Raw genomic sequence first — 15,844 nt, 5'->3', positions numbered from 1 at the left:
TACGTACAGTGTTGCAGCATGTGATTTGCTTATGTCATCATATCTGTAAGTTTATATGTAATGTTTCCAACCTCCGAAGACAAGTAAAGATTGGATTTATAGAGATACTGATAATAAAAGGCAATAATAACGAAAACTTAAAAAAAAAAATGAGGTATTGGACTTATGTCAGAACAGACTTCCGATGGAATCATTGGAACGGAAGTAAGTTAGCGACTATATGTACCTGTTAAACATTAAATGGTTGGCATGAAAGCAAAATGTGTCAAGCTACTACTATAACGGGTAAATCTTAAAAACATTTAGACAGTGTAGTTGGAGTATCAATCATATCTTGATCAAACTGGATACCTAAAGAACAGCAAATAGAGTATATAAGCTATACTTTAAGGTGCCAGAGTTCTGAGCTACATTTGTAACTCTTTGAAATGTGATTTCAGGTAAAACATGGCTACTCCAAGAGAGTCTGGTGTACACTTATAGGAAAAACATTGTATTATTTTCGTAGTCAAGAGGATAAGGTATGTATGTATTTTTTAATATGCTAATTAGAGAAAATGTTTTCTTTCTTGTAGCTTAAAGTTTTCCCTTTCACTCTTCTGTTGCTAGATAAAACTTTAGAATTTTTAATAAGGTTGAAATTTTGTATAAAAACTATTATAGGGATAATCACATACCTGTCACCTATAAATGGAAACCCTGGTGGCGTAGTGGTTAAGTGCTATGGCTGCTAACCAAATGGTTGGCAGTTCAAATCCTCCAGGCACTCCTTGGAAACTCTATGGGGCAGCTCTACTCTGTCCTATAGGGTCGCTATGAGTTGGAGTCAACTCGACGGCAGTGGGTTTGGTTTGGGTATCACTTATAAGGGTCTTCACTTTTAATCATAAGCCTCAGCAGCTTTTAGTTAATGCATCTTCTTAGACCTAGAAAAGTTGTCTTCTACTTCACCCCTAACCATCAATTTCTCATAGTTTCTCAGGTTCTGACAGACTAGATAAGGTTGGAAGGAGGGAACAGCAAAGCAAGCTAGGAAAGAAGAGTTGGAGAGTAAAAGAATCTAATCTTGTCCCAGGCCCTCAAATTCCTAGACACCACTCAGCTATCCATCCATCTGCTTATTTATATACTGTTTATTCATTTTTAAACTAATTCTCTCCCAGAAAGAATTTGAGTTGTCTTCACTTTCAGAGTGAAAAGATGGGATAACTCCAAAGGTGAAATGTATACCCAGTTACCATTATGAGTAGTCTGTGTCACCTTTGATTCCTGAAACTATAAAAATTGAGCCAGCATGTGTCAAGAATATTTGCATAAAATAATGATGTCTGATCCATAGAATAGCACCCTGTGTCTGATTACAGTGTTAACGAGGCTAAACTTCTTAGTTCAGCCCTCATGGATCCGTTAATATTTCTCTGTTCCATTTTCGTAACTGCACTCTCAATTCTGACCAGCTGTAATTAAAATGCCCATTATTCCATCTAAGATACTCCACTGGTCCCAGCTTGACTGGAGCAAAGGAGAATGAAGAAAACCAAAGACGCAAGAGAGAGATTAGTCCAGAGGACTAGTGGACCACAACTGCCACAGCCTCTACCAGACTAAGTCCAGAACAACTAGATGGTGCTTGGCTACTACCATCGACTGCTCTGACACGGATCACAATAGATGGTCCCAGACAGAGCTGGAGAAAAATGTAGAACAAAATTCAAATTCACAAAAAACACCAGACTTACTGGTCTGACAGAGACTGGAAAAACCCTGCGAGTATGGCCCCTGGACGCCCTTTTAACTCAGTACTGAAGTTAAGAGGTTCACCCTTCACCAAAAATGAGACAGGCCTTTGAAAAAAACAATAACACACATAGTTCAACCATGGGCATACCAGCCCAAAAGCAAAGATAAGAAGGCAGAAACATGGCTGTTGATTGTGGATCCAAGTAAAATGAAATCCTTGACAACTTCAATCTTTTCTCCGTTTATCATGATGTTGCTCATTGGTCCAGTTGTGAGGATTTTTGTTTTCTTTATGTTGAGGTGCAATCCATACTGAAGGCTGTGGCCTTTGATCTTCATTAGTTAGTGCTTCAAGACCTCTTCACTTTCAGCAAGCAAGGTTGTGTCATCTGCATAACACAGGTTGTTAATGAGCCTTCCTCCAATCCTGATGCCCTGTTCTTCTTCATATAGTCCAGCTTCTCATATTATTTGCTCAGCATAGAGATTGAATAGGTATGGTGAAAGAATACAACCCTGATGCACATTATGAGTAGTCTGTGTCCTGACTTTAAACCAATCAATATCCCCTTGTTCTGTCTGAACAACTGCCTCTTGGTCTATGTAAAGTTTTCTCATGAGCACAATTAAGTGTTCTGGAATCCCTGTTCTTTGCAATGTTAGCCATAATTTGTTATGATCCACACAGTCAAATGCCTTTGCATAGCCACTAAAACACAGGTAAACATCCTTCTGGTGTTCTCTGCTTTCAGCCAGGATCCATCTGACATCAGCAGTGATATCCCTGGTTCCATGTCCTCTTCTGAAACCAGCCTGAATTTCTGGAGTTTCCTGTTGATATACTGCTACAGCCATTTTTGAATAAATGGAAAGGACTATGAAAAATTTTAGTCGGAAAAGATTTAGAAAGTACCTTCCTCACAATTACTAACATTTACTTTAGTTTCCTTTAGGTCAGATCAAACTCTGGGAGGCTAAAGTTGAAGAGGTTGATAGATCCTGTGATTCAGATGAAGATTACGAGGCCAGTGGACGTAGTCTGTTATCCACACATTACACCATCGTCATTCACCCCAAAGACCAAGGTCCGACTTATCTTCTAATTGGATCCAAGCATGAAAAGGTATTGACCGACTTCTTGTTGTGGACTGCTTGATTTGGAATGATTTAGTTAGTATCATTCAGGTATTAGCAATGATTTTCAAATCAATTTTATGGGAGTGAAGAAGAGAATTTTGCTAATGACTTTCAGCTCTATTCTCAGATTCTTTGTATCCTTGGAAACGAGCCTTATTCAAATGTGTTATTTTTTAGTCCTATGGGTAAAAGTGGTCTCCAGTCTGAGATTAGTGGGGAAGTAGAGGACAAAGGGACTTTAGGTTAAAAATGTGGATCTCTCAGACTGGATAATTTTTGGTGAACTTAAGGTCTTCAATTTCTATTTTTTACTCATTTTCAATAAAATTTTGATTTACGTATAAGTGAAATGAGTTATATGTATTATATGTATGAGTATTTGATATTTGTTAAAGCATCATAAAATCAATGGGGAAGTGATGGACTGTTGAATACTTAGTATTGTATGTGTGTTATGTTGAGGAAATTGGCTATTTAGAAAAACACTAGTTTAGATTTTTTATCTCACACCATATAAGCAAAATAACTTCCAGATGAATTTAAAGAGTTTAATGAAATTATATTTTTAAAAAAGCCTAGAGGAAAATTAAGGTGAACGTTTATCTAATCTCTGAATAGAAAGTATTTTCTAAAGAAAAAAAAAAGCAATATAAGAAGTCACGGTGGAAACAGTTGATAGATTTGACCACAAAAAATTGAAATACTTCTTTACATCTAATAAAATTATAAACATAATTAAAATGATAATACAAAAGAACAATGTTTGATGGATGGCTCCTATATCTTTAACATATAAACAACTCTTATAAAGTTATTACTGTTCTTATTATCTGTTTTTGACCACGTGTATCAAGCAAAATGCTGAGTGCCTTACGTATAATGTTCTTTTTTCTTCCGTAAAAAAAAAAAAAAATTTTTTTTTTTTTAACAATAACTGTGTAAGGGAGGTCATCTTATTCCCATTTACAGATGGGAAAATTGACAGACCAAAAGGTAAGGTAACTTTCATGTGGTCATACGTTTAGAAGGAGGCAGAGTTGGTATTTGAGCCCATATTTCTGACGCCAAAGCTCTTGTTCTGAATACTTGCCTATGGTTCCTCCCAGCTGATTTGAAAAGCACTGTGTTTCCAATAAAAATAGGGAAGTTGATGAACAGCTTATCCAGGAGGAAAACTTACAAATGTTTAATTAATGTTTAGACATACTTGTAATCAAAGCAATGCAAATTTTTAAAATGATGAAAGTTTTTTTGTCCATCAGAGATTTAAAAAATTATGAGTTAATGAAGGTAGGATGAGGGAAGCATTCTCATACATTTCTAGTGGGGTTACAAACTGGTATAAATTCTCTGGAAAGTAAGTTGAAAGTATGTTTCAAGAGTTTCAAGAATTCATGTTTATGCCCTAGTAATGACTCATAATTCAAAGAATATAGACTGAGAAAATGACAATAAATGCAAAGATGTACATATAAATTTGTTGAACATAGTATTATTTTAAAAATAACTGTATTTTTATTTCTGAGATATCTCAAACACAGCTAATATAACAGAAACACATATACTACCTTCCTACTTAACAGATTTTTAGAGTGAGAAATCACTATCTAAATGTTTAACAATAGGAAGTCGATTAAATACATGTGGTATATCCATATAATAGAATATCATGTAGCCATTAAAACTTGTTTATTTCTAACAAGGGAGAGTGCTTATAACAAAATTGAGAAATCATGATTTATTTTTAGCGTAATCTCAATTATATAAAAGTGTAATCTACATATATATTTTCATAGAGGGAAAAAAAACAAGAAGGAAATACACTAGTTACCTTTGGGGAGTGGAAAAATTCAGTATTATTTCGTCTTTAAACTTTCTGGATTTCCTAAGTATTCTGAATGTATTAGTTTTGGAGTGCAATTTTAAATTTGATAGAATTTATTGTATTTCTTAAAAGAAAATGGACTTGGCTATATTTATTCCTGTCTCTTAGCATCTTATTCCTGTCTTTAATTTTGTCATGCTTTTCTAAGAAACAACTATAAAATACAATAAAAACAGGAACGAAATTTGGGGGTATGGTAACATGAGCACAATTTACGTGAGCCTACTTTGGAACTGCTTGACTGAGTGGCTTTCAATTATCCTTTAAAAATTAATAAAAATGAAGTTTTTCAGCCTGGAAGTTTTGTACAGTTATGAAAATTGTTTTTTCCTTAAGCAATCAAAACCATATATAATGTAATGTTTTTATTAATGCGTTTTGATTTTAAGGACACTTGGCTTTACCATCTGACTGTTGCAGCTGGAAGTAACAATGTAAACGTTGGGTCTGAATTTGAACAACTCGTTTGCAAATTGCTGAATATAGAAGGAGAACCTTGTAAGTTCAGAGTGTATGAGGCTTTCTGGTTTATGAAATGGACCCCAACCCCCGTATCTGAATGGAATTTTTACCTTGTGGGTCCGTGTTTCCCTGCAATGCACCCACCTTTTCATTGGTTTTGCTTGTGGTGGCCCAGAGTTCTCATTGTGGTTCTTAGGCTCCAAGGACCCCACTCTTCCCCAGTACGCTATGTCCTGCCCCACTCCCTGCCTTTGCTCACGCTGGAGCTCCTTGCTTGGACTGCCCTCCTCCATCCCATTCCCCACCAATCTGATGAGATACTACTTAGCCTTAGGAACTCTCCAGCCAACCCAGCTCAGCATCTGGCTCATAAAAGGTGCTTAATAAATGTTAAAATTGTGTCCCAATGCACTTTGTTATTTAACTGTTTTACATTTGTTACTTTGCATCAAAATTAAAATGATTTTTTATGGCTGAATTTTCCCCCATTGAGAGTCTAGATTCTACCCTGTGCCTTACATAATAGCAGAAACCATGTTTAATTTTTTACTGTCCAGCATAAGTATTTAATAAATGTTGATTTTAGGAATGACTTCATGTCCTTTGTTACCTTTATATCTCCTCCTGCTTTGATTTCTTTCTAGACCTTTCCTCAGCGCTTCTTATGTATAATTCTCTTTCTGCCTGTGTTACCAATTTTTAGTACATTTTAACAATACAATAGTGCCCTGGTAGATTCATACCAGCCTAATAAATTAGGCCAAACTCTTCTAGGTTCAGTTTATTTGAAACAGAAAAAAGAATTCCAATAGCGTAAAATGTGAAAAAGTCTTTCATCTTAGGCTGTAAACTTCAGGAGGGCAGAGACCATGTCTGTTTTGTTCGAAAATTTATACTCAGCTCCTAGTGTAATATTGGCATGTATCAAAGGAAAATTTGGTTTGGGTTTTTGTTTTTAGTCCTAAAGTAAAATTTTCTTGCCAAAGATTTTCCTGACCTTTGTGACTTAAAGTTGTGGGACAGGCCTGAATGAGCTTGTTTCTAAAGCGGTAAATTAATGGGAGGCCAAAATAAGTGCTTGTATCTGTTTTCTGTTTGTATTTTATTCTGTATTTAGCCTCTCAGATATGGAGACACCCCACTCTGTGTCACAGCAAAGAAGGAATCATTTCCCCTCTGACAACACTACCTTCTGAAGCTCTACAGACAGAAGCAATTAAATTATTTAAGGTAAAAATTTTATATGGGGTTATATATTTTTAAATAATTTAATTCGGAAAAAACAATAATTTGGGTTATAAAGTTTTACCTTTCCCAAGAAAACTCAAAATGTGATCAATATTATGAAGAAAATCTACTGAAATAAAATTGCATGAATTTAATATGCTTTCTGAGTGAGGATTTGGGACTCTGTGTATGGTTTGGTAGACGTGAAAAACTCACAAATGTTCCAGAAGATATCATTTGCTTTTGACCTCTTAAATGGAGAGTTTTCTCACATCGCATCTACTTCAGGGTTGAGAAAGGGGTGAGTACTCTCCTTCCTCTGTTAGAAATCCCTGATCACTTGAGGTTTGACATTCACCAAATATCACTATTTGCCCATCTCTGTCATCAGTCACCTTCTGGTAACTTGTCAAATTTCGCCAAGGATTTTGTCTCCCAACTCACATTCTTTCTGTCTGCCTCAAATCTTGCAGTTATCTTGAATGACTTTATTATCACTTGACTCATCAAAGCCTATGCTCAAGATTCCTTACCTTCTCTATTCCAGTGAGCTTCACCTCTAGCTCACCTACTCCATCTTCCCATTCACCATCTACACATTCTGCCTCATCATTCCTTACAAGTACGCCACCTCTAACCTCTTAAATTCTGCTATCTCTGTCTTTAACCGTAATGTTACCGCAAATCGCGGATTCAAGCCACCTGCCGCAGAGCCAATATTGAGACAGGAGGGAGGTAAGCAGCAAGAGGGCTTTATTGAATACTGATATCCAAGAGACGGAGGGGATAGGTTCTTCCCAAGTTGTACCTGCCCCAAAGGGGCCAGCTGGAGGGTTTTATAGGGAAAGAAAAGCTAAGTCCGAGGACTCTGGAGAATTTTTAATTTCTCTGTGACGTGGTCTTGCAGTCCGCCTGCCAGACGTGATGATCTTTTCAGGGTATTTTTAGGGTCCCTGTTCTTGTGGCGTCATTGAAGTTTGGTCTTCTGATATCACTGTTTCCAGACTCCTCGGTTCCCAGATCCTATGACTTGTTTTTCATGTTTAGAGAGAAAACATAGGTTAATCTTGAACCTTTACAACGTTATGAGAGAATAATCAGGGAGAAGGGAATCGCAAGGCATGCTGTAGCTCACAGGGATTCGTCAGTTCCCATAAACATTAACTGTTCTGCCATGTGGATGTTCAGGCAGTATTTTCCCATTTCAATAATCTCCTATCCTACAAGTTTTCTTATTTTCTTACTTCTCGCTATTTGTCTTCACTAAGACTTCTGTTTTGAACCATGTATTTCCTTTGAGATCATAGGAGACAGTAATAACTGCCTCTTGGCTCTTCTTTTTTCTTTATCCAGTCTGGATTATTCTCGTTAATACTTGTAGTTGCTTGGGACCCCTACTTCCATGTACTCTTTAGCCAAACCCCAACCTAGATCCATGCTGTTTTCTGTGCTCCAACACTAATCACATGCACACTGCTGGAGAGCATCAAACAACCAGGTAGATTGGAGCCAATGTAAATCCATGGTCTTCATCCCTCGGGGTCAACTCTCTATCTTTTTGCTTGTCTTTGGTCAGCCATATCCCCCTCAAGTTCCCTACTCAGTACTCCTCACACCAGAGAAACTTGTCTCCTGTTTCACTGAGGAACTTAGACAAGATCAGACAGGGTTACCTCAACTCTCTCCCCACAACAGACATTCTATATCTTCATCTCTTTTCTCTTACTTTCCTCCAGTCTCAGAATATGGTGCCCTTCTGTGGATCCAGGTCTTGACTCCATACCAGGACCTTGCTACTTCATTTTTTCCTGGTCTCCTAGACTCTCAGCCTCTGTCTTTCTTATGACTTCTTCTTGCCTATATTTCTCCCATCTCAAAAAAAAAAAAATCTGTTTATTAGATGCTATTAAGTATTTATTGTTAATTTTGTTGGGTATGATGGTGACATGATGGTTATGGAAAAAAAATCTTCATCAGTTGGAGATCCATACAGAAGTAGTTATGGATAAACTAACATGATATATATTAAAATATTCCAGGAAAAAAAATGGCAAAATGCTAATAATTTTTTACTAGGTTGTCAGTAAATGGATGATCATTATACTGTACTCTCTACCCTTGTTCATGTTTTAAAATTTCCATAATGGGAAGTATAAAAAATCTGACTGTAGAATGCACAAAGACCCAAAGCAAGAAAGACTCTATGCAAATATATTGGAGAATCTAGAAGTCATTGATTTTATAGGAAAATATAAATGACTAAAATTGATTTTACAGGAGACAGAACAGGGGACTATACCTGTTATGGAATAAACTGTGTCCCCCCAAAAATATATGTTGAAATCCTAACCCCTGTAACTGTAAATATAACCCTGTTTAGAAATTGGAGTTTTCTTTTGTTGTTAATGAAGTCATACCAGAATAGGGTGAGTCCTAATCCTGTTCACTTCTGAGTTATAAAAAGAGCAGAACAGACCTAGAGACACACACAGGGGTAAGACAGAAACCAAGAAACTCATGGGCTACCGATAAGGAAGGACTTCCTCCTAGAGCCACATGCTTCTGGCCTCATGAACTGTAAGAAAATAAATTTCTTTTCTTTAAAGACATCCACTTGAGGTGTTTCTGTTATAGGAGCACTAGATAACTAAGACAGTACTGAACTTTATAAATAATTCCAGTGTTCTTTAAATTGTCCCAAAGCATAGAAGAAAAAATGAAAATTTCTAAATTCTAGTATTTTTCTTTTGAAATTAAAAAAATATATATGAGTAAAAAAAGAAACCAAACCCATTGCCAGTGAGTTGGTTCCAACTCATAGCGACTGTATAGGGCAGAGTAGAACTGCCCCACAGGGTTTCCAAGGAGTGGCTAATGGATTCAATTGCCAACCTTTGGTTAGCAGCCGTAACTCTTAACCACTATGCTACCAGGGCTGCACATAAGAGTAAAGAGATTATTATAATGAACCCCAGTGTACCTAACGCCCAGCTTCACAGCCATCAACACATGCCAAAAAAAAATTTTTTTAGTAATGTATATTTTTAAATATATATAACATAAAATTTGCCATTTTAACCATTTTTAAGTGTACAATTCAGTGACGTTTAATTATATTCCATTGTTCTGCAGCCTTCACCACTATATATTTTCAGAAGATTTTTATCACCACAAACAGAAACTTTGTACTCATTGACGAATAACTCCTTGTTTCCTTCTCCCCCAGCCCCTAGTAACATGTTTAATTTTTTTTTATCTGCCTACCCTCATTGCTCCCTCACATTGGTTTATTTTGAAGCAATTCTCAATCACTGCCACCACATTATTTTTATGAAATGAGTATAACTTTGATACCAAACGCCAGCAAAAGTTGTACAAGATAGAGAGCACTTCATATAAAAACAAATAAAATATTAGTAAACAGAATCCAGCAGCATTAAGAATATAAAGAATATTAAACCATGATTAAGAGGTATTTATCCTAGGAAATCAGAATGGCTAAATATTAGGAAGTCTATTAACATAATCTCTATAAATGTTAAAAAGGCATTTAACAAATTCAACTTTCATAAAATAGCAAGTGATAAATACACTACAAAATATTTCTGTCTTAGCTAAAAGCAAGCATCATACTTTATGGGGAATCCTAGAAAAATTCCTAAGAAAATGAGGAACAAGACAAGGATACCCAGACCCCATTATTATTATTTTTTAATTTTTTTTATGGCAACTGGAGAAATGGTGTATAATTTATGTATGGTTTATCTCCATTATCATTTAATGTTTTATTAGGGCCACTTCCTATGCAGTTAGGCAGTGAAAAGAAATTAGAGGTATACAAATTAGAAATGAAAGTATAAAACATCACTATTTACAGATAATTGTATACCTGGAAACCTAAAAGAACAAATTAAAAAACTACAAATGAAAAGAGAATTAACAAGGTAGTGGGGTAAAAAATTAATAAGCAGAAACCAAAAGTTTTTATATATACAAACAACAACCAATTAGAAGTTTAAAAGAACTTCTACTTTTGGTCATGACACAGTAACAGAGACTAGATTTGCCCTCCCTTAAACTGTGGCGCAGTGGCTAAGTGCCTGGCTGCTAACTGAAAGGTTGGAGTTTCAAACCTGCCAGTGGCTCCGTGGGAGAAAGACATGGCAGACTGCTTCCGTAAAGATTTATACCGTTGGAAACCATATGGGACAGTTCTACTGTGTCCTGTAGGATTGCTATGAGTTGGAATCAACACGACGGCCGTGGGTTTGGTTTGGTTTTTGAAACAACAGAAAAAAACATGTGAGCCAGTATTTATATATTGAACAACGGGCAATGCAAGACAATATTCCTCATGGAAATAAATGAAGTAAGCCTTATGATTGCTACAGCTTACAGCCTGGAAAGAGTTTCAAGACTGCAGTGCAGGGAAGGGGAGCCCAAACAGAGCCTGGCAATCTTCCTGAGTTGCAGCGAGAGAGTTTAGAATTTGAGGAGGCCAAGGTGGTTAGAATCCACCAGGGCAAGGCGGAGAGAGCTGAAGAGAGAACAAGCCCCAGAGATCTGCAGAGGGTTCCCCTGTAATTTTCAGCTGAGAACTGATAATCATGTGTGCATGAGCAAATTATCCAAGGCTGGGAAAAGAACCACAAGAAAGGAGGAGGGGAAAAAGAAAAAAAAATCCTGGATCAAACACAGGGTTGGAAATGGTTCATGTTCCCATCAGCCAGAATGGAAGGAACTCTTGACACTGGGCATCAAGCAGAGTACTCAGGTTAATGCCTCAGTAATGGGGCCAAAAATAGTCCTAGACTAAAGGTTGTTCTGGTTCATCCTAACAAAACTTAAAAGCAAGCCTTGAAAGAATCAGCCTGTTCCATGTAATTAAACTATATCCTAGAACAAAGCTCAAAAATATTTAAAGAATACAAAAAAAAAAAAAAAAAACTCCACTACCCAACAGTGTAAAATTCAGTTTATGGCATCCATTGAAAAATAACTAGGCATATAGAAAACCAAAACCAATCCATTGTCAAGTTGATTCCGACTCATAGTAACCCTATAGGACAGAGAAGAACTGCCTCATAGGATTTCCAAGGCTGTAATCTTTACAGAAGCAGACTACCACATGTTTCTCCCATGGAGTGGCTGGTGGGTTCAAACCTCCCACCTCTCAGCAACTGAGCGCTTAACCACTGTGCTACCAGGGCTCCTTAGGCATACAGAGAGTCAGGAAAATATGACATATAATGAGGAGAAAAATCAATCATAGAAACAGATCTAGAATTGATAACTGATGGTAGTAGACAAGTACATTTTCCTACATTGGATATCTATTGCTGCATTAAAAATAACCCCAAAATTTAGTGCCTTAAAACAACAAACTTTTATTATCTCATAATTTCTGGGAGCAGCTTAGCTGGGTGGTTCTAAGAGTCTCCATGAGGTTTCAGTCAAACTATCAGCTGGGACTGTAGTCATCTGAAGACTTAACTAGGGCTAAGAGACACCAGCCTCCCTCACATGGATGTTAACAAGAGGCCTCAGTTCCTCACTATATTAATGTCTTCATATGACTGCTCAAGACTGGGCAGGTGCCTTCCCCCAGAGCAAGAGATCTAAGAGGGAGAGAGAGAGTGACCAAGATAGAGACTGTATTTTTTTTTTTTTATAACCTAATGTCAGAAGTGACATGCCATCGTTTCTGCCATATTCTAGTCACACAAACCATCTCTGTGCAATATGGGAGGGGATCATCCAAGGATCTGAATAGCAGGAGGTGGGACTCATTGGAGTCCATCTTAGAGACTGACTGTGTTCAAGAAGGTAGTGGAAAGCATGAACGTGTTAAGGAGAATAATGGAAGATATAAAAAAAGACCCACATTGAATTTCTAGAGATGAAAAATACAATAGCTAAAATGAAAAATACACTGGAAGAGATTAATAGCAGAGAGGACACCACAGAAGGAAAGATTAGTGAACTCGAACACATAGCAATAAAAACTACCTAAAATGAAACCAAGAGTGAAAAAAATTGGAAAACATACAGTGAGCTGTGGGACATCTTTAAACAGCCTAATATGTGTGCAGTTGAAGTCCCACAAAAAGGAGCATGCAACAGAAAAAAATGTTTTTAAAAAATGACAAAATTTTCTAAATTTAATAAAATTTATAAATCCTCAAATCCAAGAAACTGAATGAATCCCAAGCAGAAAAAAAAAAAAAAATGGAAAGTACACTAAGACACATCATAATCAAATTGTTTAAGACAATGATAAAGTCTTAAATGCAGACAGAGGGGGGAAAAATAGCACACAGAGAAACAACAGAGTTCTCCTCAGAAATGATGCAAGCCAAAAAACGGTGGAATAACATCTTTAAAGAACTGAGAGAAAATTTGTCGACCTGGAATTCTGTATCTTTCTAAAACAAACATGAAATAAAGGTCTCTTCCAAACATACAAAAACTGAAATAATTAATCACCAGCAGACCAGCATTATAAGAAATATTTAAGGAAGTCCTTCAGGCAGGAAAAAAAAAAAAGAAAAATTCCAGGCGGAAATCTGAATCCACACAAAGGAATGAAGATCAGTGGAAACAGAAAAACTGTGGGTGAATAGACAAGAATTTTCTTTATTATTTAAATCTCTCTGAAAATAATTGACTATTTAAAGCAAAAATGGCAGCAGTGTATTATGGGGTTTATAATATGTGTAAAAGTAAAATATATGACAATAGCACAAATTCTGGGAGAGGGCAAATGGAAGTATACTGCTGTTGTGAAGTGGTATAATATTCCTGAAAGGTAGACTGTGATAAGATTAAAATGTATACTATAAACCCTGAAGCAAACACTTAACAAGAGATACAGCTAATAGGCCGATAAAGGACATAAAATTGAATAACAAAAAATACTCAAGTAATAAAAAAGAAGGCAGAAAATAATGAAAGGAGGAAAAAGAATATATGGGACAAATATAAACAAATAGCAAGATGGATTTATATTCTACTGTATTAATAAAAAAAAATAGTCACATTAAATATAAATGGCCTAAACACCTCAATTAAAAGGCAGAGATTATCAGATTATATAAAAAAGCAATATCCAACTATACGCTGTCACAAGTCATAGGTTTTTTTTTCCACCAGTTGTTCTAAAGAAGAGAGATTGATGTAGTATAGTGGCCTGCTCAAAAGAACTTAATATATTTATTTCACTCCCAGATGAATTTGAATGTCAATAATAAGCCCAATATATTTAATGCATTAAACAGGAATTTTGAAATTGTATAATCAGCACACAGATATTTTAAAGAATTCCTAGAAAAGTATATGGAGATTGAAACTGCTTCCCATGCTTCCAGGCGGGGCCACCCCAAAATGCCTCAGGCAGGAGTAGCTCCTCTAGTCACAAACGTAACAAATTTTTGCAGTTTTATTACAGTGAGCTGGAAAAACGAGCAATGTTAAGTATTAATATCCTACTTTTAAAAATATCTAGGGAAAATTATGCTATAGCATTTTCCTAGTAACCTATTCAAAAATTTAACCTCTTTGGGGGGAAAAAAAACCATTTCCTCTTTAAATTAATTATATAATTATGTCTTCTTTAAATTAGTTAGGTTACTGTTTCCCAAAATATTTTCCTGGTAAACTAGTTCTTCAAGATGCTAATTGGTATTACTAGGAAACAACAAAAGTAAGAGTGGGTTGTAGTCAAATGAGTTTAGAAAAATCTGAGTTAAACAAATGAAACAGGTATTTGCTGTGCTTTTTTTGGGAGGAGGGTTACACCTGCAAGATTTCTCAGACCCTATAATATGTTAATATGCATTTTAAAAAACTCCAAGATTTTCCCATAACTATTTGATGATGGAAATCTTTTTTTCACTGAGCATTTCAGGTAATGCTTTAGACAGTGATGTTTTAGATTAGAGTAAATTTATTTTGATTATATTCGGTTTTCAGCAGAGATGAAGACTACCTACTCTATAACAATCAGAGCTCTGCTGGCATAGTGGTTAAGAGCTTGACTGCTAACCAAAAGATCAGCAGTTCAAATCTACCAGCTGCACCTTGGAAACCCTATGGGGCAGTTCTGCTCTGTCCTGTAGGGCACTGTGAGTTGGAATGGACTCGACGGCACCTAACAACAACAACACAATAATTAAAGCCAACCTTGGTGTTTATGAACACTTCTTAACCTTTCTATGTTGTTAAGTGCCCTCGAGTTGATTCCAACTCATAGTGGTCCTGTGTACAACAGAACGAAACACTGCCTAGTCCTGTGCCATCTTCACAATCCTTGCTATGCTTGAGCCCATTGTTGCAGTCACTGTGTCTGTCCTTTTCACTGAGGGTCTTCTCCTTTGCTGACACTCTACCCTACCAAGCATGATGTCCTTCTCCAGGGACAGATCCCTCCTGATAACATGTCCAAAATATGTGAGATGTAGTCTCCCCATCCTTGCCTTTAAGGAGCATTCTGGTGCTTGGTTCTTCTTCCAAGACAGATTTGTTCATTCTTTGGCAGTCCACTAGTTCACTGAATATTCTTCACCAACACCACAACTCAAAGTTGTCAGTTCTTCTTCTGTCTTTGTTATTCATCATCCAGCTTTCACATGCATATGAGGCAATTGAAAACACCATGGCTTGGGTCAGGCGCACCTTAGTCTTCAAGATGACATCGTTGCTTTTCAACACTTTAAAGAAGACTTTTGCAGCAGATTTGCCCAATGTAATGCATCTTTTGATTTCTTGACTGCTGCTTCCATGGGTGTTGATTTGTGGATCCAAGTAAAATGAAATCCATGACAACTTCAATCTTTTCTCTGTTTATCATGATATTGCTTATTGGTCCAGTTGTGAGGATTTTTGTTTTTTATATAGCTATTATATTCGATCTAATTTTAAACTCATTTATTCATTAAAAGTTTACTGTGAAAAAAATTTACTGTGGACACACTATGTCGCTCTACGCTATGCGGTGAATACAAAGATAAAGTAGATAGTCTGTGCCTTTATAAAGTTTATAGTCTAGTGGGAGAGAGATCATTAATATTCTGTGTGCCCTTAAATGGAAACCCTGGTGGCATAGTGGTTGAGAGTTTGGCTGCTAACCAAAAGGTTGGCAGTTGGAATCCACCATGCTCTCCTTGGAAACTCTATGGGGCAGTTCTGCTCTGTCCTATAGGGTCTCTATGAGTTGGAATCAACTCTATGGCACCAGGTTTGGTTTGGGTTTGGTTTGGTGCCCTTAAATGAATGCATAGTCTGTTGTTGGGTGGTGTGTTCTATAAATGTCAATTAGGTCAAGTTAGTTGATAGTGTTGTTGAAGTTGTCTATATCCTTACTAATTTTCGGTCTACTTCTTCTAGCAGTTATTG

At 36.5% G+C, this 15,844-nt stretch overlaps 1 protein-coding gene across 4 annotated transcripts in view; it reads left to right on the top strand.

Annotated features, from left to right (window-relative positions):
* The window catches only part of PLEKHH2 (pleckstrin homology, MyTH4 and FERM domain containing H2), a 157,593-nt gene that overhangs the window by 89,011 nt on the left and 52,738 nt on the right, over positions 1-15,844 (top strand). For all 4 annotated transcript variants that reach the window (XR_007515569.1, XM_049870622.1, XM_049870620.1 and 1 more), the window contains exons 16-19: positions 441-521; positions 2,684-2,863; positions 5,152-5,260; positions 6,342-6,454. Coding sequence is in view for 3 of the 4 variants with exons in the window: in XM_049870622.1 (XP_049726579.1) it covers positions 441-521; positions 2,684-2,863; positions 5,152-5,260; positions 6,342-6,454 (483 nt within the window). In the remaining variant the exon portion in view is untranslated. The remainder of the gene's footprint in view (positions 1-440; positions 522-2,683; positions 2,864-5,151; positions 5,261-6,341; positions 6,455-15,844) is intronic.

Source organism: Elephas maximus, chromosome 26 (genome assembly GCF_024166365.1).
Source record: "Elephas maximus indicus isolate mEleMax1 chromosome 26, mEleMax1 primary haplotype, whole genome shotgun sequence".
In the NCBI taxonomy this organism is placed as follows: Eukaryota; Metazoa; Chordata; class Mammalia; order Proboscidea; family Elephantidae; genus Elephas; species Elephas maximus.
The sequence above is the reverse complement of the archived record's forward strand: the minus strand, read 5'-3'. Positions and strand labels throughout refer to the sequence as shown.